The 26230-nt window shown below is 39.6% G+C and overlaps 3 protein-coding genes across 3 annotated transcripts; 1 reads left to right on the top strand and 2 right to left on the bottom strand.

Annotated features, from left to right (window-relative positions):
- The first annotated feature begins 1734 nt into the window (after window positions 1–1734).
- hdac1 (histone deacetylase 1) lies at window positions 1735–9988 on the top strand. Its single transcript, XM_042011570.1, has 12 exons — window positions 1735–1850; window positions 2755–2867; window positions 5467–5584; window positions 5678–5752; window positions 6190–6328; window positions 6614–6755; window positions 6836–6928; window positions 7016–7124; window positions 7200–7580; window positions 7684–7839; window positions 7916–7961; window positions 9214–9988. The coding sequence occupies exons 1-12, from the start codon at window positions 1802–1804 to the stop codon at window positions 9239–9241; spliced, it is 1449 nt and encodes a 482-aa protein (XP_041867504.1). The 5' UTR covers window positions 1735–1801; the 3' UTR covers window positions 9242–9988.
- A 138-nt stretch (window positions 9989–10126) lies between these two features.
- eif3i (eukaryotic translation initiation factor 3, subunit I) lies at window positions 10127–14798 on the bottom strand. The gene is made up of 11 exons (XM_042011571.1): window positions 14652–14798; window positions 14191–14283; window positions 14004–14091; window positions 13811–13876; window positions 13524–13673; window positions 11392–11519; window positions 11202–11312; window positions 11022–11111; window positions 10861–10934; window positions 10678–10770; window positions 10127–10583 (listed from the first exon to the last, which is right to left on the bottom strand). The coding sequence occupies exons 1-11, from the start codon at window positions 14652–14654 to the stop codon at window positions 10502–10504; spliced, it is 978 nt and encodes a 325-aa protein (XP_041867505.1). The 5' UTR covers window positions 14655–14798; the 3' UTR covers window positions 10127–10501.
- A 1159-nt stretch (window positions 14799–15957) lies between these two features.
- Window positions 15958–26153, bottom strand: txlna (taxilin alpha). The gene is made up of 11 exons (XM_042011569.1): window positions 26048–26153; window positions 25415–25606; window positions 22384–22647; window positions 22141–22232; window positions 21444–21614; window positions 20295–20489; window positions 20086–20205; window positions 19901–19975; window positions 19723–19815; window positions 19531–19626; window positions 15958–17928 (listed from the first exon to the last, which is right to left on the bottom strand). The coding sequence occupies exons 2-11, from the start codon at window positions 25602–25604 to the stop codon at window positions 17605–17607; spliced, it is 1620 nt and encodes a 539-aa protein (XP_041867503.1). The 5' UTR covers window positions 25605–25606; window positions 26048–26153; the 3' UTR covers window positions 15958–17604.
- Window positions 26154–26230: the final 77 nt, after the last annotated feature.

The raw sequence follows: 26230 nt of genomic DNA, 5'->3' as shown, positions 1-26230 counted from the left end.
CTCATTTCGTTTCTTATTTTATTCTATTTATTTTTTGTTTGGAGGTTTTTATTGTATGTCTGAGCAGCTGATGTCACAGAATTTTGTTCTAGATGAATAAAGCTTATTTTATTTTTTTTCTAATATGGAATATTAACTGTTCCTACAGTAACAGAGGTGCAGTTGCATTACACAATAGAAAAAGAAAAAACAACTCAATAAGCAAATGATAATAAACTTTTCATGTATTCTTCAAACTGTGTAGGAGGAACATATTCTTAAGGAATATTTAGGATAATGGTCTTACTTGTCTGGTTTCATTGGTTTCATGTTGGGATGCTACAGCTTCTACATTAGAAATGTGTGAAATTTAGTTACTTGGCAGAATAACATGAAAAAATGATGCTTTATAAATATATCCAAGGCAATACTGAGTTTGCACAATTCTATGGAGCTTGAAAGACAATATTTAGTATGACCGAACTTACTTATTTTCTTTTTAATACATCCCAGAACCCTCTCGGACAAAATGACTTGCAATATTCAAGCTGTTGAGGGGTCAATAACATAGTACCAATGGTTAAATTATGAAAACTTGAAAAGGTAATGGAATAACAAACACAAATTTTTAGTATTATATACCCAAACCAAGTGATAGAGATGACTCTACCCTATAATTTCCTGCTCTACCATTTGGTAAAGTAGTTTTCAGGAATGTCTGGATTTATGGTTACCTAACAAACAGACTAAAACCAAAAGACTAAAAGGTTGAACAAGAGAACTAATCAGTCAGTTTTTGGATTGCTGTGGAAACAACCACCTCAATTGAACACAAACAAAATAAAAGAGATGTAGATTTTAGGTAAAATAAGAGTAGGCAAAGCACTTTTTACATGCTTGGAGCTGGTGAGGCCTGCAAATAACCAGCAGTTCAGTTGCACAACAAACTAGACTGGGAATGCAACAGTAAGAAAAAGGGATAGAAATCAACTTTTGCTCTTGAGGAAGCTGAGATTTTTCAGTGTCTACACGAAGATGTTCTACGTGTTTTGTGGAAAGTACAATCAGCTTTGCAGCATCTCTTGGGTCTGATACTTAAAGAAGCTTAAACTGATCAAAAAGTCTGTTTCTGTGCTGGGGAAAAGTCTGGAGCCGCAAGGGTTGATTGTCTAGAGAAGAATGCTGCACAAGTGTCTGAAGGTAGTGGAAAATTATACAACCTCAGTGTGTTCAGTCAGAGGCTTCTTCAAGCAAGCAGCAAGGCAGAAAGCTACAGGTCATTCCTGCCAGCAGCCATGATCACGCTTTGGAACAAGGCTTTGACTAAAGATTAATTACATACCTTGGGAGGATAATTAAAGTTTATTATTATTATTATTATTATTGTTGTTGTTGTTATAGAGTGTTTTGCCCGCTACTTCTGTCCACTGCTTGTTAAATTTAAGTCAATTTCTATAGACACAGTACACATCGTGTAGAATATAGCTATGCCAAGTTTTCAACTAATGATTCGTTGTGGATTATCTTGTTGCAGTAAGAGTACTATTTTATGTCTGATAAACCATGTTATATTTGGCTCATTTATTCATTTAGTAAATGTAAAACGTAAAGAATAATCGGCTGTTTTCAATCTAAGTTTCCTCTCAGGTACCTACATTAAACACTGGTCAGTGGTTTCGTGTCCTCGGCGGCCCTCGGTTTTCAAACCGGAACGTCCCAGTCGGGCGGTTCAACCTCTGATTGGTTGTCAGGAACTCAGCGCGAGGTCCCTACTGCAACAGAGAAACCGGTTAAATCGAACCAGTGGGGTAACTGGTATAAAATGGCGCTGTCTCAAGGAACAAAGAGAAAAGTTTGCTATTACTATGATGGTAAATATTTATTCTGTTCACTGTGGGCTTTCTAATAATCGGAGTGACTCTTGATGCGCGTGAACGTTCAGGATTTTTTTTTGCCCATTACGTCCTTTTAAAGTGTGCCGTACCCAGCTAGCTCGCCGGTGTAGTAAGCTAACGTTAGCTTCCTCGGTGGGCTAACTAGTCTGTTTTAGCCGCACGGATTGCTGAGTTAGCTGTTAGTCCGGATCTGTACGTAGTGTCACCTGCCCCTCAGTTGAGTTTCAATACATTATTTTAACCAGTCCAAGTGCCTTAAATCATTAAAGCGTATTATTTATTTGGGCTTTGTGCGTGTGAGGTAATAGGTCAGTCTCGGAGTAGATGAGACACGAAGCTACCCGGCGCTAATCACATCAGTGTTCCTCCAACATGCTAACAACTTCCTAGAAGTGAAGAATGAATTACCGGTATTCACTTTGCAAAGTACAGTGGAGCTAAAGTGCCGTGTGACGTTAGAAGGGTTTCTCTTCTATGGTTTGCAGAAGCACATTAATAAACATCCTGCAAAAGTAACAGAGCATAAGTTATTGCGCTGAATAATTCGTACTGCATTGACTTAAACTATTTGCGGTTATCATCAATGGTTCCGTTGTCACCAATAAACTATTTCTGTCTTGATTCAAATGAAATGACAAAAATCAGACTTACTGCTGCTTCGTCTGCTTATCTTGTGTTCCACACAGGTCAGGGTGCATCTCAATGCTCTGAGCTACAGCACGGACTAGAAGCTCATGCATTTAACATTAGTATATCCTTATTAATGATATATAGAAAATGTAATAAATCCGAACACATTTCGGAACTATATGTTGTCACTCAAATTGTAGTTAAAATGCAGAAAGAAATGCATGTTACATTAACTGTATTCTCTTAAAAGGTGATGTGGGAAACTACTACTATGGCCAAGGCCATCCCATGAAACCCCACAGGATTCGTATGACACACAACCTCCTCCTCAATTATGGACTGTACAGAAAAATGGAGATCTATGTGAGTCAAACCACTACATTTTCATACTTAAAACAATTTTAAAACAATTTTAGCAGCTATAGTTTCATATGTGTTTTTTCCCCTCAGCATGCTACAGCTCATCTTGACACTACATGCTCTTGTTCTGTTGACTTGATTTTGCACTGAAGATTGCACCTTTACACATTTTGCATTAATATTGGCACCACAAAACTCTTTAAGGCCAGGCAAGTTTATTTGTATAGCACATTTCATATACAAGATTATTCAAAGTGCTTTACATAAAGTGTAAAGCTTTGCAGCAGGGTGCAGAATAGTCATTAAAAAGTAAACTAAAAAGAAAAAATAAAGGAAAATAAACAAAGACAGAAAATGCAAGAAATAAAACAGAGTGAGGATTTATCAGTTGTTTTTATAAAAGTTTTAACCTTGTTTTAAAACAGCAGCGTTTCTGCGGACCTGCAGTTTTCTGGGAGTTTGTTCCACATGTGAAGAGCACAAAACCTGAAGGATGACTACAAAGCTATGAATGTAATCGAAGCAGGTTCAACAAAAATGGTGTAGCCTATTGGATTTATGACTCTGGCTTGGATTAAAAGATTGTTGGAGGCATATAATGGTGGAAAGGAGAGGCGGGTAGGGAGCCTTTTACTGAGCGAAGTTAGGCCCAACTTCCGGGTAGATCTCATTGCATAAGCAAGCCTGGTAGAAACGGCTGTGAGGATGACAGCACAATGAATGTGGTGGTAGTTTAGTTGAATTTTCTGTGAGAGAAATAAGTCCACTTAACTTATGGTTGGAGTTATCCATCCATCCATCCATCCATCCATCCATCCATCCATCCATCCATTATCTGCTGCTTATCCGGAGTCGGGTCACGGGGGCAGCTGCCTAAGTAGGGAAACCCAGACTTCCCTCTCCCTGGCCACATTCACCAGCTCATCTGGGGGGATCCTGAGGTGTTCCCAGGCCAGCCGTGAGATGTAGTCCATTCAGCATGTCATGGGTCTTCCCAGGGGCCTCTTTCCAGTGGGACATGCCCGGAACACCTTACCAGGAGGCATCCTGACCAGATGCCCGAGCCACCTCATCTGGCTCCTCTCAATGCGACTCTACTCTGAGCTTCTCCCGGATCACAGAGCTCCTCACCCTATCTCTAAGGGAGAGCCCGGCCACCCTGCGGAGTAGACTCATTTCATGCTTGTATTCGCGATCTTGTTCTTTCGGTCATTACCCACAACTCGTGACCATAGGTGAGGGTAGGAACGTAGATCGGCTGCAAAGTTGGAGGTACTTTGCTTTAAATGCAGTTGAATTTATTTTTGCTTCAACATCCTTTAACTTTTTGCGGTTCTTTGGCCGTGTGTTTGGTAAATTATGTTTTTAAAATGTCAACGTGTCAAGAAACCTTAAAACTGAATAGGTTGATAATTTTCTCACAGATCTCTGTTGTAGATTAGATTCACATAAAATAAAAACTATATTTCCATTTGCTTCACATTGCAAAAAAAAATTTTTTTTACCCAGTCGCTTTGCTTTTCATTACACATCTGAGATGCAACTGTTTGTGCTTGTGCCTTACAACTCTAACACTGATGTGTCAATCAGCACTTATTTAGATGGATAATAAACTGAGATAAAGTCAAAGTAGAAGATAGCATACTGTTTTCTGTCCTCTACTGTGCAAATACAATAATTATTAAACCATGATTTGAGTTGAATTTTTAGAAAGAAGTGATCCATGTAAAATGATTAGGGTTGTTTTTTAATGAAAGCTGGAATGGATTTTACTCTAAATACTACAGTCCTTGTACTCTCACAATTAGGGATGCACCAATACCACATTCTTTCAAACCAATTACAAGTACTTACATTTGCGTATTTGCCGATACTGAGTGCATATATGAGTACTAATAAATCTTATTACAATTCACTGATAAGTAGTGTGGTACAGTTTACTGGTTAGGAGTGTGGACCAGAATGTGGATTTGACAATGATGATGATTTGATGGTAATCCTGTGGCCATCCTCTAAGTGTGTGGTTCAAAACTGTCAAAATCTTGATAAATAAGGAGGATAAATTTTTTATTTTATTTTATTTTTTTATGTTCAGCTTCTGTCGCTGAGATGATGCCAAATTCAGATTTTACAGAGTGTCACCAGTAATAATAACTTTGTTTCTAGACAACCAATGATAAAAACTTATAATGTAAGGCTTGGAAACTATCAGAATCTTTATAAAAAAAAAAAGGAGGATAAAGTGTTTTTTGGTGTTTCTGCTATAGACTAACCTGGTGGACCAACACGGCCTGGTGCCAATAACTAAATTCACATCACACAGTCCTTGTGCACAGCCAGACCCATCTGTTGTAAACATGGACTCACTTTAGGGGATACAGATCAGTATGCCCTGTCCCATAATGCTGCAGGGAGGGAAGCACGGAATAACTGATCCAGTCTGTTGCAATGAAATCCCCTCCTCCTATGTCAGTTTTCTCCTTTTCCTTGATCAGTCAGCTGTATGCATGGACTCCTGGATGCTAATGTGCAGCACAACTTACAGCTTACAGATGGTGACGTTTGAGTACTCACTTTTTTTTTTTCCTCGTTTCGATTGCAGAGACCCCACAAAGCCAGCGGAGAAGAGATGACAAAGTACCACAGTGATGACTACATCAAGTTTCTGAGGTCCATCCGTCCAGACAACATGTCTGAGTACAGCAAACAAATGCAGAGATGTGAGCATGTTGTTTTCTCATCGATGGTGTGCATCTGCTTTCTTCATGTTTACTTTTTTTCTCAACTTCTCTTTCACGTCCTTTTCCTTACAGTTAATGTCGGAGAGGACTGTCCAGTGTTTGATGGTCTGTTTGAGTTTTGCCAGCTCTCAACAGGCGGCTCTGTGGGTACGTTTTTCTACCACACTTGACATAATCTTTCAGTTCTTAATTTATTTAACGAAATAATTCAGATGAGAACCAATTCTCATTTACAAAGACGACCTGGGCCAGAGGCAACAGTAACGCATAAAGTTTTACAATATGCACAGAGTCAACACTGCAAACGACTAAATATTAAATACAACAAACGCCATTTCATGAAATCAGTATAATCTTTCTGGTACCTTGTCTTCATACAGGGGGGTTGCATGCAGTGTTTTAAAAGCCCACACTGACCTGTGTGTATAACAGAAAAGGTGCTGCATTTACAGAATAAGACCATTTTACAATTATTTGTCGCAGGTTAAAGAGGGTTTCATATATACCACTTCATTTATTATAAAATCCTGTATTAAGTGGATCAAGTAATGGTTTTTGTATATTTCCTTTTTGTTTTCCTGTAGCTGGAGCAGTGAAGCTGAACAAGCAGCAGACAGACATCGCCATCAACTGGGCCGGTGGCCTCCATCACGCCAAGAAATCAGAGGCTTCTGGGTTCTGTTACGTCAACGACATCGTCCTGGCCATCCTGGAACTGCTGAAGTAAGCCGAGCCCCGATGCTGCTTTCAGCTTCCTCAGCCACCTGCCAGTATTCTTTGTGCAGGACACCAGTTGCAGTCTTTACTTTGTTAGCTTTCTTTTGAGTTTCTTCCTGAGGATTTGAAAAGGCATCGATTAATGTTAACCCAGAATCAAACACCTTTTACACTGTTTTATAGACTCAAAATGCAAACTATTGAAAACCTTTTAAACCCCTCCAGTTGGTCTAAGTTAATATTACCTGTTTAATAATTAACTGAATGAATTGAATTCTCTGCCATTTTCAGATACCACCAGAGAGTGTTATACATAGATATTGATATCCATCATGGTGACGGAGTAGAGGAGGCTTTTTACACCACAGACAGGGTCATGACTGTTTCTTTCCACAAGTATGGGGAGTACTTCCCTGGCACCGGAGATCTGAGGGTTGGTGTCTCTGTTTTTCCTCTTTTAGCATTTGTGCCTAAATGTACTGCTGTTTTAATCCGTAAAATCAATGTGTACAGGACATTGGAGCAGGAAAAGGCAAGTACTACGCAGTTAACTATCCTCTCAGAGACGGCATTGACGATGAGTCCTATGAAGCCATCTTCAAGCCTGTAAGCAAATGCTCTTTGAAACAACACAAATTAAATGTCAAGATAATTACAACTGAGTCTCTGACCAGAGTTGTGTGTGTGTGTTAGATCATGGCTAAAGTCATGGAGATGTACCAGCCGAGCGCTGTGGTTCTGCAGTGCGGAGCAGATTCTCTCTCTGGAGACAGGCTGGGCTGCTTCAACCTCACCATCAAAGGTAGGAAACACCTCGCACTTTTAACACATCTCCTACGATACTGGTAACCTAATGTGCATGTGCCGTCTTTTCTAGGCCACGCTAAGTGTGTCGAGTACATAAAAGGTTTCAACCTCCCTCTACTGATGCTGGGCGGAGGAGGCTACACCATTCGAAACGTAGCCCGTTGCTGGACGTATGAAACTGCCGTCGCTCTGGACTCCTCCATCCCAAATGAGCTCCCGTACAATGATTACTTCGAGTACTTTGGGCCCGATTTCAAGCTGCACATCAGCCCCTCCAACATGACCAACCAGAACACCAATGAGTACCTGGAGAAGATTAAACAAAGGCTCTTTGAAAACCTCCGGATGCTGCCTCACGCGCCCGGTGTCCAGATGCAGGCGATCCCTGAAGATGCTCCTCACCCAGACAGCGGAGATGAGGATGAGGAAGACCCTGATAAACGTGTCTCCAGTAAGACCTTTAACAGCTTTTTATTAAACAGAAAGTTCTTTACATAATTATATTTGTAATTTGATATGTAAGAGATGCTAATGCTACAGTTTGTGTGATTTAGTTCGAGCTCATGATAAGAGGATAGCCTGTGAAGAGGAGTTCTCAGACTCCGAGGATGAGGTGGAGGGGCAGGGTGGAGGCCGCAGGAATGCAGCCAACCACAAAAAGACAAAACGTGTGAAGAAGGAGGAAGAGAAGGAAGGAGAAGAAAAGAAAGGTGAAATCATTCACATGTCCAAGTTTCATTTTGAAGATTCTCAGTTGCCATAAATAATCCCCCGTTTGCTTTCTAGAAGTGAAAGAAGAGGAAAAAGAAGAGGAGAAGATGGACACGTCAGGGTAAGAAAACATGAGTCATAGACTGACATCACTCTAAGACACAGGTGTCAAACTCCGGTCCTCGAGGGCCTGTATCCTGCAGGTTTTCATCGTTTCCCTGATCTAACACACCTGACTGAAATTAATGGGTTATTGTGAAGAAGTTGACAAGAAGCTGTTGGATCCATTTGATTTTATTCAGGTGTGTTAGATCAGGGTAACAATGAAAACCTGCAGGATACCGGCCCTGGAGGACCGGAGTTTGACACCCCTGCTCTAAGAGATGGAGCAATGTATGATCATATTTGTAAACTTTAATAATCATCCTACAATAATGTGGTCCTTTCAGAATTTCACAGCATTTTTTGAGTGTTGCTGAGATGCATGCATATATGTTTTGTTTTTTTATTTATCAAATGGCAGCTTTTGCAAAAAGTTGCAACAAAAAATATATTTTCCCTTTTTATTTTACCTGAAATTTATTTCTAATTCTTTTCAAAGAATATATAACCCATATACTTACAGAAAGTTAGGGACATGCATTTTATTTTATGGTGTCAGAAAAAAAAACCTAGAATGCACTATTAAGCTTTACAGGGGAACTTAATTTGACTTTCGCTAAACTTTTGACAAATGTATAATGTTTAAGTACTTATTGCAATGACCACTAGTGGAAGCCTAGTGGTTACAGAGGTAGGCGGCCCCTAACTTCTCCCAGTGTTTGTTTATTCTGTAAATTTCACTCAAATGTTGAATGGGAGTAGTGTGTTCTGATTCTTTCAGTACTTAGAGCAGATCTGACTGTTGAAGATGCATCATGTCAAGCATCAGACGTCTTCTGGTGGTTTGCACACGATACCAAACTAAAGCTAAAACTCCTCCCTGAACGATAAGGAAGAGTCATGCACCATCTGTCTGCGTTTTGAGACAATGGATGTGGGAAAATCCTCTCAGACTTCTACATGCTAATAACCAGAAACACAGAAGTTGATGACTTGGATATAATGAATGATGCAGAGGAGCCCTGAGATTTGCCAAAGTTCCATTAAAGTTGAGGTGATCGGAGAAAGCTGCAAGGACGTGCAAAATTCACAAATTCTGGAAGAATTAATTAGCTTTCAGTGAATGTCACAACACTCACGACTCCTTCCAGTTACCCTGACGGTTCACTAATCTGCTGTGGTGCCAATTAATAAAACACTAAATATTTTAGACTTCAAACTTATATCTATACAACATTGTAATAATTAAATAAAAACTGCTTGTTTTTCAGACCAAAAGAGGAGGTGAAGACGACTTGAAGTTTTGGACAAATGGATTTACTGTTATTTTCAAGCCCTACAGATTCCTGTGTTCTCTTACTGCAACAATAGGACCCTTTTTTATTTTTAAATTCCTTTTTTTATAATATTTTAAAGGCAGTTCTCCTTTACACTCCATTTCCCAGTTTAGAAGTGAACGGGGCTTAAAACTATACATCAGTATTAGATGATTGGATGTTGGTGTAAAGAAAAGCTCCGAATGAGCTGCAAGGTGAACCAAGTCTGCCGTAATCAGGATCCAGCCGAAGTGTTGCTGTATGGAGCTGCAGATGGTCACCGGGGCTCACATGCAAAAGGCTTCCCTGTTAAGCTCTTTTTCTAAGAACATCTAGTTATGAGTTTTTAGGCAAACACACATTTGCCCTGCTGTGAATTCATCAGTGAACGCATGTTTAAATGATGTTGCCTTTAGCATGTATATATTTTTTCCACCGCCAACTGTCCCCAAATCCTGCTCTAAGTTATTTAAAATCATGAATATATTTGGTCCCTTTAGCTCATTATCTTTAGAATACGTTTTCCCTCTTGTTTGTATGTTCATGTATGAATGTGAAAACCTCCAGAGGCTGATGTTGAATGAACTTCTTTTAGGTATCGTATCATTAAACATGAAGGTAGAGAAAAGCCAGAGCACGGCTTTCGACATGTGCTTGTTTGGAATTCTGTCCTTGTGAAATGTGCATTATTGTGACTTTGGTATACAAAAAATAAAAGACAAATTATCTATTTTTTGCCTTCACCTTCGTTTATACACTTTCTGTAGCATAGAACCTCCTGAGGGTTTATCTGGTCTGAGTAACATCCAGTTACAACCTTAAACAACTGTCAGTAGGTTGGCTGGTTAGTGAATGATCACTAAGAAACAACTTGGATAAGTTTATTTGTGGAGGAATGACTTTGCAACATAAAATGCATCAAAAGCTCATTTGTCAAATTTAAATACTTCAGGATTCAGGAATGTGGATTAAAGTCCACTTTGCACTTCCATAGTATAACAACAGAAATGCAAATTCTCCCGATTCCACCAGGAGCTCCAGAGTTACGTTACAAAAACCTAAACTCCTCACTAATATGCATTCTCCAACAACCACTTTCCTTTCAAAGTAATCTGAAGTATTCTGGTTAAAACGCAGCTACAGGTAACAAAATGGCAAGCTTTTCACTTCAGATCAGTCACAGGGAGGATGTCGACTGAATGCACGCTGGTGTTAGTTGGAGCTGTTGGACCGAGCTGCTTGTTTATGCCTCCAGTTCGAAGTCGAAGTACTGTGGGTCAAAGTAATGAATCCTTACATAGCCGTCCTCTCCTCCGCTGCTGTAGCTGTAGACATCACCAGGAGGAGGAAAGTGTTATCTGATGATTCACATGAAACATTCAACAAAGCTAACACATTCATAGGAAGTGAATTTTGTACCTTTTGCCATCAGGATGGAAGGCCACACAGTTAATTGGGCCAAAGTGACCTTTGACTCTACCAAACTCTTCCTCGTAGGCTGCGTGGAAGAACCTGAGAACAGCAGGGGAAGTGGGTTACCACCACAGCATCGGGTTTGCATTGAGCTCAACTCACTTCTAGAACAAAAAATAAAAAAATCACCTGGCCTCAAACTTGCCAATCCTAGTAGAGGTAGTTGTGACCTCCATGGCTTCCTGTCCACCTCCCATCACCACCTGAGTAATCATAACAGGTCAGAGACATGACAGTGAGGACAGGATCACATCAGCGTGTGTTCTAACAGGACACGTCTCATCTCTTACATGATCCATTATGGGGGAGATGGCAGCAGAGTTGACCGGTCTCTCTGTCTTGAAAGTCTTGATGTGATCCAGAGACGTGGAGTCAAACAACTACGGGCACACGAGTGAGACAAAAAGCCTCAGTAAACTGTATCTCAGTGTTTCAGTAAGAGACCGAGGTGCTTTTAAAGGAACGCTTACTTTGGCTGCGTTATCCTTGGAGGCGGTGATGAACATGGTCAGATCCACTGATGTCTGGATGTCATTGATCTGCTTGGTGTGCTCCTTGGCCTTCTTCAGGACTTCTCCAGACTGGCAAAAATGATAAATAACAGTTATGACTTAGAAACTCCACAGTTGAAGCAAGTTGTGTTCCCTGGATGTGTCAAACCTTGGCACTAAACTGGTTGATTTCTCCGTTTTCATGGCCAGCGTTAACAAACTCTCCCAGAGGTCCCCACACAGCACTGGTGATCTTAGCTTCACTGCAGGGTATGGACAGGTAGGGCTGGTTGTCATCTGCAAACAGATTTCATCTTCAAACCGTTGCTGCTGAGCAGAATATTCCATATAACTATATATATATAATACTATATAAATATGAAGTAGCAACTGTGCATGACGGCCATACAAGACTGACTTCATGTGCATTTTAACTGTGACAAAGAAATGACACAAATTAGTTCGAGTTCCCTCTTTTTTTTTTTTTTTTCTTCAAAATGTTGGGTGAAAAGAAAACTCTAATACTGTTTATTCCTATTTTTTTTTTCCATTTGCTTTACTGCAAAATCAAATCAAACGTGTTATGATTTCATCAGAAGAATAATCCTCTTTATATACTTAAAAAAAAAAAAAAAAGCTGACAGTTAAATATTAACACAGCATCGCTTATGAAGCGCACCCTATGAGGAGGGATGTTTTAGCTAACAGAAATTCCCCCACTGGGTCATGGACCTTGTCTGGGTTCAGACCTTCGAATCCACCCACTGACTCATCAGCTGGTGTGAAGTGAAAAGCAGATTTTGTATTTGAAGTTAAAATGTGAGAACTCATGCTGTTATGTGTGAGTTCTGTCAGGAATATCGTACATTGCATGTCCATATCAGCTTGAAATAACTTTAAATTTAGACAGATATTTTCGTCTCTTACTGGCTTCAGACTGGAAATCTGTCACTGACGGGGTTTCTGAAGTTGGGCACAACTCTGTGATATCAGGCCCCCACCAAGATTCAGACTCTACAGACCTTTATCATTTCCCTCTAGGATTAATAAAGTATTTTTCTTTTATATATATATATACAGTAATTTGATTAACCCTCTTTCAACTACAGCCTGCTGCATCCACAGACTCACTCAGAAAAGGAACACAGAGGGAATACTGTCATTACAACAGAAAAAATTTAATATAGTAAAAGTTTGCTCAACACTTCTTCTACATGTCTAGTTTTTCTACTGTAAAATCTGCAAGAAACATTACTTTTTTTTTTTTTTTTTTCAATGACTGGGTAAAGGTATATGTGGCCGTTTCTTAACTGCTAACGTTAAACCTGCATTGTTCCCAAAGTTAGCATGATAGCAATTAGTACTGGGAGCTATACCAGTTCATACCACACAAAGTTCTTTTTACTTTCTTATTATACGTTTTTCTTATGCCATAAACTCCAGTTTGAAAAGTTTAAACCACATTCAGAATGTAGTACAGTAGGAACCTGTTTAAGGGGGGAACGTTTTTCACTGCTGCACCACTAAACCTGCATGCAGCAGCGCAGCTGTTAGTGGAGATGCTGAGCACTGAAAACGAAGAGAACGTTTAGAAAGTGAAGCTGCAGCAGTTGGAGTTCAACATGATGACACAAAAAACATTTGTTTAAAAAAAAAGGAGCCATATACGTCATCTGGAGATACTTTGGTTTTAAAATGTTGAATGTGCTCTGATTGTTTTTCGTGCTTTGGCCTTTTGGCCTGTCACACCTTCACCAGTTCAGGTCAGCTGCAGGGTTATCAGCTGAAAGCTGCTGTTCACATGAGCAATTTCCTGCACCACCTTAGTGGTGCTACTTAGTGGTGCTTTGGAGCAGCAAGGATCGATCTAAACAACCCGCCATCACCAACCAAAGACATGGTTCTGCTAAGTTCTGTGAAGAAAGATGGACTTAAGGTTTTGATCAAAACACCGAGGGCATTAAAATGTTTTTGTTTTTCTATACAATCTGCAATTCTCGTGACAATGGAATAGTGTGTTTACATCAGAGGAAAATGTGATTAACTGCCAGTCTAGATGAGAAAACAACCTATTTCTCTATAATTTTGATTTTGATGAAAGAATAGATGAATAAAGCATAAAGTAACTTGTTCGTATCCCAGATAATAAATCACAGATCAGTCTAAATCCCCATCAGTGCACTTACTGCTTGTTTGAATGCTGCATTTTCTAAGAGTTGTTTAAAAAAAATAATAAAAAAGTTGACATAATATTACTTTTAGATCAGCATGAGCTCAGAAAAGCAAGTGTGTGGTGTATACCTATCTGCTGTTGATCCCTCAGGTCAAAGAAGTTTAAGTAGCACTGGTAACCCATCTGCTTGTCTGTGGAGAACATGATGATGTTGCCGCTGAAATCGAAGCCACACGTCCTGACGGCAGAGTTGGTGTTGAGCAGAGCCAGCTGTTTACCTGGGAGGAGCAGATACTCTTTAAGCTTAACACGAAGGAGGAATAATATCTACAGGCGGGAGAATCTGCATGTGATGGACCGGTATAATGCATCAGGGTTTTGCATTTTAAAGAAAACTCAGCTTGTTTTTACATACCAGTCTCACAGTCCCACAGTCGACAGCTGTTGTCTGCAGACCCTGTTAATACGTTCTTAGTGTCCCCTGAGAAAGCCAGTTAAGAAACCAACACTATTCAACACCAGCAAACACATGTACAACACACTGAACAACATCACTGCAGGATCAGTCATTTTATGTGTGTTCAGGTGAATTTCCTGAGTGAGGATACAGTCGCAGTCAACACACCACACAGCTCCGGTGTGTCCATTGTAGGTACCAAGCCTCTCACCATTCACAGAGTACCACACGTTGGTAACCTACAGCAAGACACGAGAAGATAAGTTATTCATCTCCAAACAAACCTGCATGATGAATGAATGAATGAATGAATGAATTGTTGTTATGTATTAACTCACCGTGTCTTTGGCTACAGAAAAGAGCAAGTCTCCCTCTCTATTATACTTGATTTGAGTGATGGACCTCTCGTGGCCCTGAAGCAGAATAGGTTTCTGGGAAGAACGAAAACTCAGTTCAGTGTACAACTTTGCAGTTTATCCTGTAGGGTGTTTTTTAACGGGAATCGTATTAATGCTGCGTTCTGTGGTGACAACCCATAGGTTTATACCTAAACATAAACTACAATCTACAGTCTAAATATCAGCCAGGGGCCAGTAAACGCATTTTATCACCTAGCTACATCACACACTCAACACTTGCTAACGTATGATAACGCTGGCTAATTTACTAGCTAGACTAACGCTAGCTAGAGCAGATAAGCTAGCTGGACTAAAGCTAACAGTTGGGGGTAAGAAAATGGCCGATCAATTAGTCGATCATAGCACAACTCATATGAAACGAATCCAACAATTATGCTAACCATTGTTGTCAAATATGTAGTGCCACTCGGTTCAGTATATCCACTACGCCCCACGATATGATGAAAAACGGTGAGCACTCGTGTTTCAGGCGCCGGAGCCGCGACGGAAGAGGATGGTGATGTAATTCCTGTGTCAAAAAAGCAAGATGGCGCCACAGCGCCCTCTACTGTTATTATCCCTGTAACACAGCCATAAACCTAAAAACCTTGAATGTAAAAGATATAAAGTTATGTTGTTGTATGATTACTGCAAAGCAAAAGAGATAGCAAAACTGCTGTTTAAGTGGGATTTTGTGAGACCAGAAATCACCATATGCAGTCATTTTTAAAGAAATCTACAAGGTCAAACTATGGAGAAAGAAAATTGCCACAATACAATCAATACAACATTAAATAATTAACAAACGTGTCATTAATTGGTTAAAATTAGAAATAAATACATGGAATAAATGATCATCAATGATTACTTAAATTTATAATTAGCTAAAATTGGATGCAGATACATACATTTTTTAAATGTTATGTTTTTTTAAGTACTTAAAATGTCAATTCATTTATGTATAAATAATTTCACTGTTTAATTAATCTATTAATCTACTCCATAAGTCTACAAAATAGCTGTTCTTACAAAATAGGGAAAACCTGCTATGGGACTATTGGACTTCCCTTCAGGTAACTTTCCACAATTACCATCAGACTGTAAGGACTGCATGTAGGATCCTACAAATGTAGCTATGATATTTTCATCAATTTAACTGTAAATTCCTTCTCATGGTCCTCTTACACTCCAAACGTCTCTCCAGTTGCATGCACCATAGAATGATACTCCAAAACAATGCTTGGTATGTCAAAAGCAAGGTCCGCTAATCCATAAATGACTTTTTGTGCCACGATATCAGAGAAATGCTGTACAGCTTCTAAGTTTGTAATCTATGGTTAATATTGTGGTCAGAAAGTGTGGAAATAACTCAAAGAACTTAAAGAAATTCTTCTGTTTTACCTGTCACATATTTTAGGTGAGCCAAATTGTAAAATATCTCTAACTCACCAGAGTCCACAATTCTTGTAAAGAACCAACTTCAGAGCAAAGTGATCAAAGCAATAGTTTGGACTAGCACAATTAGCCTCACCCACCACATTTAATTAATGAGGCTGACAGATAAAATAAAATCACAATGCAGCACAGGAATCATAAAATATGACTTAAATGATTGTTTTTTATTAACATAAATTTATATTTTAATTAAATCAATAACTTTTAAAAATGTACTTATTTCCTATTTAAATAAACCGATGACACATTCGATTTAATGCAAATTTTCATTCAATTCTGACACTTTTTTGCTCCAAATTAATCAATCACCTCAAACACATATTGTTACATCTTTTATTTAACAAGAAAAATATACAGGGCCCGATAAAAGTACTGCAAAAGACAAAGGAAAAAAGAAAAGGAAACATCTTTGGTTCCTTCTTATGGTCCATGAACGGCGGTACACTGAATCCATCCTGTGAGACATCAAGTTCTGCCATTTCTATTTCTATGTTTTATCAATGCTACATATTAAGTAGAGCTGAAGAGAAATGGGCATGTTGGAGAGCGAAACAAGTAGAGTAACATTTGCTCTACTCCCCTCCGCTTCCCCACTTGGCTCAGTCACTGCACCTTTTTATAAGCATTTGAGATGTAAAATATTACATTTGAAATCAAGCAAAAAGCAGCTCAACAAACGTCATCCAAGATTACCCCCCTCCCAAAGAAAAGGCGTTTCATTGTGAGATATGTCATCTATTTGTACAGTACATCCATGCAAGACAGTGGATTTAATGAATATACATTCTCAGCTAAGTGCTTGTCAGTTCAGACTGCCACAGAATAAAATCCAAAACGTAAGCGTTGCATAGAGGTATTTGAACATTCTTGTTAAAACCTGATTACAAGCTACTGCAGTTACCAGGATTAGGAGGAGACAATCATACCGATACATCACGCACATACGTATGCACGCAGATGAAATTATACGAATTTAAATTTGGTCATTAAAACATATAAACTGATTTAATAAACTAAAATAAAACAACAGAACTCGGCAACATTGAGAATGAAGATTTGGTCACAAGAGTTCCATCATTGTAAATGATCTAAATAAAAATAAGTGTTTTCTTTTTAACAGTGTGCTATGCAAGGCACACATTTCAACATCAGGCTATATGCTATATTTGAGGCTATGCTTTTAACAATACTGACCAAAATGAAGATTAAAAAGGCAAAAAAAAAGAAAAAATGGCCTGAAAACAGCTGATTATTAAACATTCTGAAAGTTTCAACTGGTTGGAAGGCAAGAAAAAAAATGTGAATTTCACCTTATTTATGTAGAACCTTTCGTTTATTGTTATTTAAACCAATAAAAGTAATTGGCTAAAGAAACTGTTAAGACTTAACTGGAAAAAAAACAACTTCAATCTACTAAAAGTGGCTTTTAAACAGTGAAACTCTTTCCAACTAAGTGGACACACACACACATTCATCAACCTTTGATGACTCCTCTTGCCATAAACTGGTTGACTTGTGTCGTCCCATGCAGCTCTTTAAACCTGATGCAACAAATGTGGACAAACAGGTCGTGCAGAGTCAATCTTGGAAATTAGGTTACTGCCAACATTTTAAATGCTTTCATAATACATTAACTTTACAGAACGCATGTAAATACGCAGAAGAGGCAATCAAAGTCTCGTCACCTATTTCATAAAGTCTGAAGAGGATGCTGGGAAGACACAAGTTAACCCTTCTGTTAAAAGCTGATCAGATATTTTGTCTGCAATATGTAGAGGGTGTGACTGCTCCGTTTCCAAATCAGCTTCATCCAGCAGGAGTAGCGGCTTGCAGGCTGGTGGTTTATCTTTTGGTGGCTTGATACTGGAGGGGAAGGCGGAGAGTGTGAGCGGTTCTGCTTTATTCCTGTGCAGGGACATGCTGAGCATTTGCCTCTTCAAGTAGAGCATCTGAGTCCAGCTGTGGGTTGCAGTGGCAGGGGTGAGAGCAGGAGGTGGTGTCTGGCACTGGACTGGGCTCCAGCAGAGAGTCTGTAGGAGGTGGAGACGGGGAGTCGGTCCCTGGGTCGGATGGGGGGGCTCCTGAAGTGCCGCTCGGTTGCCCGCTGAGATTCTGGACCTTCTTGCTCAGCTCGTTTCGCTCCACTTTCAGCGCCCGCCGTAACTTCTCGAGCCGTTGGACTTTACCCTGAAGTGCCTCAAACTCCCGATCCCGAACTGCTTTCTGTAGACACACAAACACACACATGCGGCAAACTAGGTTCAGAAAATTCGTATTCAGCTATGGATGAGCATCATCTCCCACCAGAGTCAGCTGAAAATCCGCTGTCATGATTTCTACAACATTTTGTTACACAGATGAGCAGAAAAGATCTTTCTGGAGGATGAAGTCTGAGGTGCTGTTGTTGAACGTTACACAATACAGAAAGTGTTTTAATGAAACTTTCTGATAAAGTAAAAATTCGAGCTCTCATGAAGATCAGGGAGCACAATCAAGACTTTTAGTCTGATTGATGAACTCTGGTGCAGTTACTCCTTTAGTGTCAGTCATTTGGCTGTCAGAGTCTTTGAGCACATTAAATCAGAAAACCAGGCTTGAACGAGTCAACTTGTGTGGTTTGAATGAAATATGAACGCATCATGGATCAGTGACTTCCTCACCTCGTTCTTCAAAACCTTGAAGCCATTTAGCTCATTACAGTTTGGTGCAGCACATCTTCATTTATGTGTGCAGCAAGTCTGACACCATCGTTCATCTTTAAATGTACTGCTACACAAAATAGGTCACAAAAAATTTTAATCAGCTGATAAATGAGAATAATAAGAAACTAGTTCTAGTAGCTGCCTAATGGATCCTATTGATTATTTACAACCGAAATGCTTGTAAACAGCTGGAGAAACAGTCATGTAGACAACAGAAATAACATCAGACTTAAGTTGTTTAATAAAAGAAAGTATTGGAGAAACTGAGGACAACAAAGAGAGAAAGAGTCTAAATGTGACGACTTTTACTGGCTGGAGAGAGCTCAGAGAAGAGAAGCAAGCTGCTGAATGCAAGATGCTGAATTAGCCGTCGTTAGTGAGAAAATCTCCCAATGTTCATTTATAAGAGATAAATATTGGGGCTTTCAAAATGAACTGTTATTGTAAACACATTCATTTGTGGAATAAACGCAATATTTTTAAACATGTTCAGGATGACCCACTCCGATCCGAAAGAATACTGCACCCCACGACTGAACCGAGTCCCCAGTCAGACCGAGTCAAGCGGACTATCCTGGTGTGAATGCACCCTTAGATTAGTCATTAAATTCTCCCTGGGAGTGAGTGTGGGTGGTTGTTTTGTCTTTGTGTTGGCCCTGCACTCTGCATCTTGCCTGCCAATTGCAGGCTCCAGCTTTCTCTCGACCCTGAATTGGACTAAACAGTTCAGAAAATGGACGGATAGATGGATGGAAGATAGAACAATTAATTAAAAAAAAATGTCATTAGCAGACAGTTCTTTATTTAGCCAAAGCACCTCTTTCTTGAAGTACTATTGAATGCTAAGCATCCATTTGATGAGGCTGATTTCAAATAAATATTTAAATAAATAGTTGTATATTCTAATAAATCTTAAGACTCTTGAAAGAGATTAGTCATTTTACTGAAAAGCAAACATTTTTGAAGCTGGTGTAAACACATGAATAAGGCCAGGGACTGAGTACCGTTCAAAGATGCTTCCTCCCACTTCTAAATATTTTCCCCTGCATTTAAGAGATCTGATGCAACAAAAAGAAACCTCAACAACGCTGCGTCCACGAGACACACACGGCAGCAGCTTTACCTCCTCGGCCATCTCAAGCAGAGCCTTGTTGCTGCTCTCCCACCTCGAGCGATACATGGCCGTTTCCTTCTCAAGCTTTTTGATTTTCTTGGTCATCTGTGTGCACAAATGGAGAAATACATGCTTGAGCAGGTAAACCCAACAAAATAGTTTGTGCTATTCTGAACCTTCAAAGCAACCGAGATGTCTGACCTTCTCCATCTCCTGTTTGAAGGTGGTGAAGACTTCGTTGCTCTTGGATAAAGTGGTCTGAAACTCTTCAAACTTCTCTGTGTATAGTGACAGCTGGGAATAACACACACGACTAAATTATTTTGTTGCAACCAAACAACAATCCCACTCAGGTCTGTGCATGTGAGAAGTCGGTCACCTGTTGTTTGAGGTGAACTTCCTGCTGCTGCATCAGCTCACACATCCTCTGAGACTCCACGGCTTCTTTCAGCAGCTGCAGAGTGAGAATGAAAAACGAACGGTGAAGACTTTCTTAGACTTGTGTTACATCGTGACTTTGTTGTATTACGTGGACGATTGCATGTCTGTGAAACTGATTCTTACAAAGTCTTTCTCTCTGTCGTGACGATCCTCTGACTCCTTCAGGAGCTCCTGCGCCTGATGCAGCTTCGCATCCACCAGCTGTTGCTGCAGGTCTTTGTGTTTCACCACTTTGTCTATGTGCTGCACAGAAAATCCACAAGATAAAAATGAGGTAGGAAGAAAAGCTAAATTCAAACTGCATGCAGATCTTGGACAAAGTGTCCACTCACCTCTTCCCGCAGTTTGTACTGTTCATAGATTTTCTTGAGTTTCTCTGCCAGCTCTGTGTTCTCCTGTCGGAGGCTGGCGTTTCTCTCGTTGTGCTGCTCCATCTGAGTCTGGATGTCGTTCAGCGTCACCTGGAAATGAGAAGTCACCTCTTTCCTTTTCTCCTCTTCCAGTCGGGTTCTTTGTATCCCTTCCTCCTGCAGAGGCAAAGTCAGAATGTGGAAGATTTAACGATTTCTCGTGTCAGGTGTGTTGCAGCAGTGAAACATCTAAAAACACAGTACTACTTTGTTTGGACCACGACAGTGAAACAGCATAATGCGGTTTGTTTACACCAAACACGCATAGCAACAACAGTATAAAAATGCGTAGTTACAGGAGCAGAAGCAAAGCTGGGTTTATCATGAAGGTCTTAATTACAACCGCTGTCATTCATCCACACATAAAGAAGTTATTTTCATCTGCTTAGCCCTTTAGAAGTTCATCTGGTTCCAGACATCGAGGAACTAAACTATCTTTTTTTTTTCTTTTCTTTTTTTTCCTTTTTTTCTTTCTTTTTTTTCCTTCTTTTTTTTTCTTATCCTTTTTTTTTTTTCTTTTTTTTTTTCCTAAACTATCTATCTATCATCTATTTTGCATCCTACCTGTACTCTACGCTCTCTCCAGACAGTAAAAGTCAGTCCTATGCTGATCGTCTCGTGTCCCTTTCTATCTTTCTTTTCCTCTCTTCCAGAAATGTGCATAACAGATGTCAATGCACCATTAAACGAGTCAGAAGAGCAGAGTTTTAAGGTCAGAAAGTTACGTAGTGCACAACCTTGCATCTAAAGTTAGAAGATACTCTTGAAACGTCTCACACCTTCTTTGCTGGACAGTCGCCATGTTGGCATGTTTGTATACCACCTCATTCGCTGGTAGTAAGCCAGCCTGCAAGTCATGTGATGCTAACTTTAAAGGAGCACAAACCTTTTGGTCACTGGCCAAAAGTGCAGATGCTAATTGTACAGCAGTTAGCTGTTGTATTAAACATCACAATTTTTCAGAGGCCGGAAACACTTGATTGGTTGTCCACCTTTGTCTGGTGAGCAACAAACCATCAGCAGCTGCTCACTGCAGAATTTCCATATGCAGCTCCAGCAGTTGTGCTGTACCTTTAATGTGCGGTTGTGTCTCTGAAGCTCCCTGCAGAGACTCTCCAGCTTGCTGCGGGCCAGGATGGCCTTGCTGTGTTCATTCCTCAGGTTGTCCTTCTCCTGGACCACCTGGTTCTGCTTCTTCTGCAGCGCCCTCATCTGCTTCTGGGTGTTACGATGCTCTTCCACCTGGAAAACACACACATCTACACCTTAGTGATCACATTCATAATGTTTTTTAATCTTTATCAAGTCATTAATCTTCAATAAATCACAACTTATTTCTCAAACTGCATTTTTGTGAACTTCTCTGCTTTCTTATAAAACATTCAGTGGTAGAAATGCTATCTGGAGGATAATCCACCGATCAGTAACTCTGCAGACCCGTCATCACACTTCAACTCAGATGCAGCAGTGTGAAATAACAGTGTGAGAGCTTTTTAAGGCTAAACACACACAAATAATCTGCCCCATCACACCTGAAATGATTAGATCCTTTCACAGAAACCAGTTACGTTTTGACTCCAAAGGTTTCTTTAATAAAAAAAAGTGTGGCTCCAGATCTGGAGTAAGGATCTGTTTTTTGCCTGGACAGACAATAATTTTATACCAGAACGACAGAAATACTTTATTGCCAATTTTATATGGCCTATGTACTGAGAAAATATGGACTACATAAAAAATAAATAACTTTTATATTACAGGAACTGCTCACCAAATCTGCATACTTCTTGCAGAGACCTGCAAGCTTTTCTTCGGGGGTGCTCAGTGTGTTTAGAGTCTGCATGAGCAGGGTGATCTCTTTCCCTGCAGAAAACAAGCCGGATCAAGACACAGAACAGTTTCTGTTACAGAAACGATGCAATCAGTCAATTCAGAAAACTATTCTCTGTCAAGCTGGAAGAGATTTTACACACACACAAGCTGTCCATCCATCCGCATGAAACTTCGTTCTTACCCAGACCCTTCACTTTTTTCTTCTCCTGAGTCCTCTTCTGCTCCTTCTCTGCCCTGTTGTCCCCACCGTTGACTTTGCCTTCCTCTGGCTTGTCACGTTCCCTCTCACCGGCCACCCCATTGAGCACTGGGCTGTGAGACTGGCCGTTAAACAAGGCACTGGCGGCATCTGAGATGGATTCCCGGCAGTAGGTGCTGAGGATGTCCTCTAGTTGACGGCTCAGCTCCTCAGCCATGTCGCACTGTGACAGTGCAGCTTCTGCAACTGGACACACGAGGAAAAAGACAGAGCGTCTTCACACAGTGAAACATGGTGACAGCTGGTTTATGCAAGTCTTTCGATGCCCTTTTATCAAGATTTTTAGCTCACTCAAGTAGCACAAAAATGTCAGAAATATTGTTTTTAGAAAAGTTCTGATAAAAGTCCCCACACATCTAGTACATCTAGGCCAGGAGTGTCCAGCTTCAGTCCTCGGGGGCCAAAATCCTGCAGACCAGCGATTCAGGAGAAAAAATTTAAAAACAACACTAAAACTGATGCACAAATTTTTGGTGTTAGGGTGAGGGGGTGCCATTGTTTTGTTTACATGCCATGTTGGATCCTTCTTATATGTAGCATGCCCCTAAATTGTTTTAAATAATACACTATTTAACAGATGTGTAAAAATCACATCTCAGTCTTTTCCAAATCCCAAACATCTGTTCACTGAAATTAAAAAATTTAATCTAATAACTCTTTGTTCCCAAGAAAACTCACTTCCTATTAAATTGAACACATGATTGAATGCTTTAGGTTTTATAGTTGCTTTACTTACATAATTGGCTGAAAGAAAAGGAGGGCAGATTTCACAGCAGATCAGATTTTGTGAACTAACAGATCTTCCACTCAAAACCAGAAGTGTTCACCGGCTTTTAGGGATTTATAACTTTTAAATCCAAAGAGCAACTACTGATTCAAAACAAGGATTTTTAAGAGTGTGAGATCAGCAGTCAAGTGTTTCTTTAATTTCTCCTGGTAAGGTTTTGCTTTCTAAATCAAAATCAGTACTGCCAATTTACCAACTTTGACGCTATATTTAGTGAGTTTTCAGACCCACCTTGTGACTATTTAAAAGAAGCGACAAATCTAGCAAATTTTTCTGGAGCTTGAGTTTAAAATATTAATATCTGTGTCTATTATTTGATTCAGTCGTCTACTAACATTCATTAAAATAAAAACATTTTGCTTTGAGGCAAATATTATTATGCAATTAAAATACGATTAATCGCTATTTTTTTTTAGGATATTTACACATATTAATCAGTGTGCATAAACAACACTAATTCTCTGTGAACCCTAGAGATAGTTGTGTGTGAAAATTCCAGTAGATCAGCAGTTTCTGAAATACTCAGACAAGCCCGTCTGGCACCAACAACCAGACCCATTCTTGCCTGTTTCGATGGTCAGTTTAAACTTCAGCAAGTCATTCTGACAATGTTTAAATTACCTGAATTGCTGCCATGTGACTGGCTGATTAACTATTTGTGTTGACAAGCAACTGAACAGTTGCACCTTATAAAGTGGCAAGTCGGTGTATATTTCCATAAAAAAATGGTTGCATTAGAAGTGACAGAACTGCAGTTAATGATCAGAATCAAATATTAATATTAGACTGGATCATTTCTAGCCTTGTTCATATTGTCCGTACAGCTCATTTTTCATACTAATGACACTTGGTTTAATTTGCAGGTCTGGAAAATCAACTGACATTTGGTGGGCCACATGATAAAACATTTGTTAATGAGCACATTTTTTGCTGCTTTAACTGGAAAGTAAATCACCAGGCTGATCCCATGACTTCCACTTTCATTATTACAGCTGCATGTAACCTTGCCCACAGCATTATCAGCTCATAATATTGCACATCAAAGCGTCCCAATAACAAAGATCCTTATTTGACATCCTGCACATCAGCAACAATCAGGGCAACAATCAACATGCTCCATCAGTCCTTGTAGGATAAAATGGGAACAAAACAGGATGCAGAGATTTGTGACCCAGGTTTTTAGTCTTGCATTAAAGTAAAAACATTTTTCCAGTCATCATGGATCCAACTTCAGCTAAATATATTAAGGATTTCAGTGATTATATCCAATGTTATTTTTTTCCTGATCAACCTCTCTGAAATATGCATCCTAGTTTCATCACTCCAAAACAGGTTATGATAATGTTGAAGTAATCTATTTCTCTTTCAGCAATTCAAAGTTTTCACAGTCCTTGTGGATCATCTAGTACAACAAATCATGTCCAAGCAAGAAGCAGAAACAAAATATTATACAAATATTAAACAAAACTTAATGGTCTTCCGGTGCCTTAATTTCCTCACTTAATATACACAATATACAACCAAAATCACAGGAACACCAGTACTGATCATTACAACAATGGTTTCTATTGCAATAGCTCCCATAAATTACTAACTGACATGACATATAATGACCCAACAATCACTGGAACAGTCATTCAAATAGTGTGTGAAATGACCCAGAAGCATCTAAGTGGTAGCCGGTATAAGAGCTAGTTTACTTGTCCAATGCTAAGGAGGTTTAATGCTTTATTTATGCTCCAGTTTAATAGTCTATTTTGCTTATTAGCCTTCCTAACTGAGGTAAATGCCCTTGATGTATCAGAGTAGCAGCCACAACAACAGCTGTTCAAATCCTCAAAAACTCTTAAGTAAAGAGCTCCAGTGCCTCCTTTATTAAATCCTTTAGAACAGGATACACCGGATCAGGCAGTCCCACAATTCTTTGCAGCTGCAACTTTAAAACTGATGCTTAGTTATTTTTATTCAGTTATGTTAACTATCATTATAAAGACAGCTGCCTATGACAACACAATTCCATTTTGTGACTTATACTTTGTAATAATGAACCTTGATATAGAGTATTATACTATATTACATAATAACATACTGTAGATTCACATTACAACATAGTGTAAGTGTGGTCCTGATGTAACAAAAACACAGAATTTACTCAAAGATATTTACCGTCGCTTCCTCCCTCGTGACATTGTGGAGACGTGTCTGTCTGTGGGCTCTGTGACTCAGACTCTTTGAGGCTATTGGTGTCCGGGCTGTCTTTAGCAGCTGCTGGTGCAGGTGTCTCAGTCTCTCCAACCGTAGGTGGAGCATCCTCACCGCCCGGGGTGGTAGGCTCTTCCGCGTCTTCTTTCTTCATGTCTGTTTTAAACAAGTAGATAATCTTGTCTTACCAAGCTTACACACAATAACATGGGGCTGTATATTTTAAATAACATCTGAATGTGGTTAGATTTCGCCTGAATCGCCTGGTCGAGGGCTGATACAATTTGTTCAAATGACGCATTAAAAACTAAATATTATTTAATGATACTACACTACAAGCGACGGGGTCAATAACTTTAATTTATCTGAAAAGGCGGTCGATTTAACTTATAAAAGTTCCAGCTAAACTTAATTTCAAACGATTTCAGTCTCCATTAGCCTAGCCTCGTTAGCAGCTAAGTGAAGCTAAACTAGCTTTAACGACTGTTCCTAAAAACTGTTAGCTTGTGTATAGAGGGTGGAAAACAATAAAAACAAACCCTGACTTAACATGTACTTGTTTTTAAGAGTAAGCCCCTGCCTTACTACGTAATATACCTTCAGACTCCGGGAGGCAGTTGCTAATGTATCCGTAAACAGCAGGTTTCGTTAACAATGTGGGGCTGGTTGGAAAAAAGAGGTGACTTCCGGTAATAACTTGGTGTCTTCTTCGTTGAACCTTATAGCTGCAGTTCACCTCTCAAATTACTGCTCTGTTGCCATCTACAGGATTTGTAACGT

Source organism: Melanotaenia boesemani, chromosome 17 (genome assembly GCF_017639745.1).
Source record: "Melanotaenia boesemani isolate fMelBoe1 chromosome 17, fMelBoe1.pri, whole genome shotgun sequence".
In the NCBI taxonomy this organism is placed as follows: Eukaryota; Metazoa; Chordata; class Actinopteri; order Atheriniformes; family Melanotaeniidae; genus Melanotaenia; species Melanotaenia boesemani.
Note: the sequence above shows the minus strand (reverse complement) of the source record. Positions and strands in the feature narration are given on the sequence as shown.

Bases quoted from the DNA above. Each gene is read 5' to 3' on its own strand.
- hdac1 (XM_042011570.1), top strand. From the start codon at position 1,802: ATGGCGCTGTCTCAAGGAACAAAGAGAAAAGTTTGCTATTACTATGAT. The intron at 6,929-7,015 runs GTAAGCAAATGC...TGTGTGTGTTAG, and splicing joins ATGAAGCCATCTTCAAGCCT to ATCATGGCTAAAGTCATGGA. The intron at 7,581-7,683 runs GTAAGACCTTTA...TGTGTGATTTAG, and splicing joins CCCTGATAAACGTGTCTCCA to TTCGAGCTCATGATAAGAGG.
- eif3i (XM_042011571.1), bottom strand. The intron at 11,112-11,201 runs GTAAGCGTTCCT...GTGTGCCCGTAG, and splicing joins CCAAGGATAACGCAGCCAAA to TTGTTTGACTCCACGTCTCT. The intron at 10,935-11,021 runs GTAAGAGATGAG...ATGATTACTCAG, and splicing joins TCTCCCCCATAATGGATCAT to GTGGTGATGGGAGGTGGACA.
- txlna (XM_042011569.1), bottom strand. From the start codon at position 25,604: ATGAAGAAAGAAGACGCGGAAGAGCCTACCACCCCGGGCGGTGAGGAT. The intron at 20,490-21,443 runs GTACAGCACAAC...TTGCCTCTGCAG, and splicing joins GACACAACCGCACATTAAAG to GAGGAAGGGATACAAAGAAC. The intron at 19,816-19,900 runs GTGACCGACTTC...TGTTATTCCCAG, and splicing joins AAGTTCACCTCAAACAACAG to CTGTCACTATACACAGAGAA.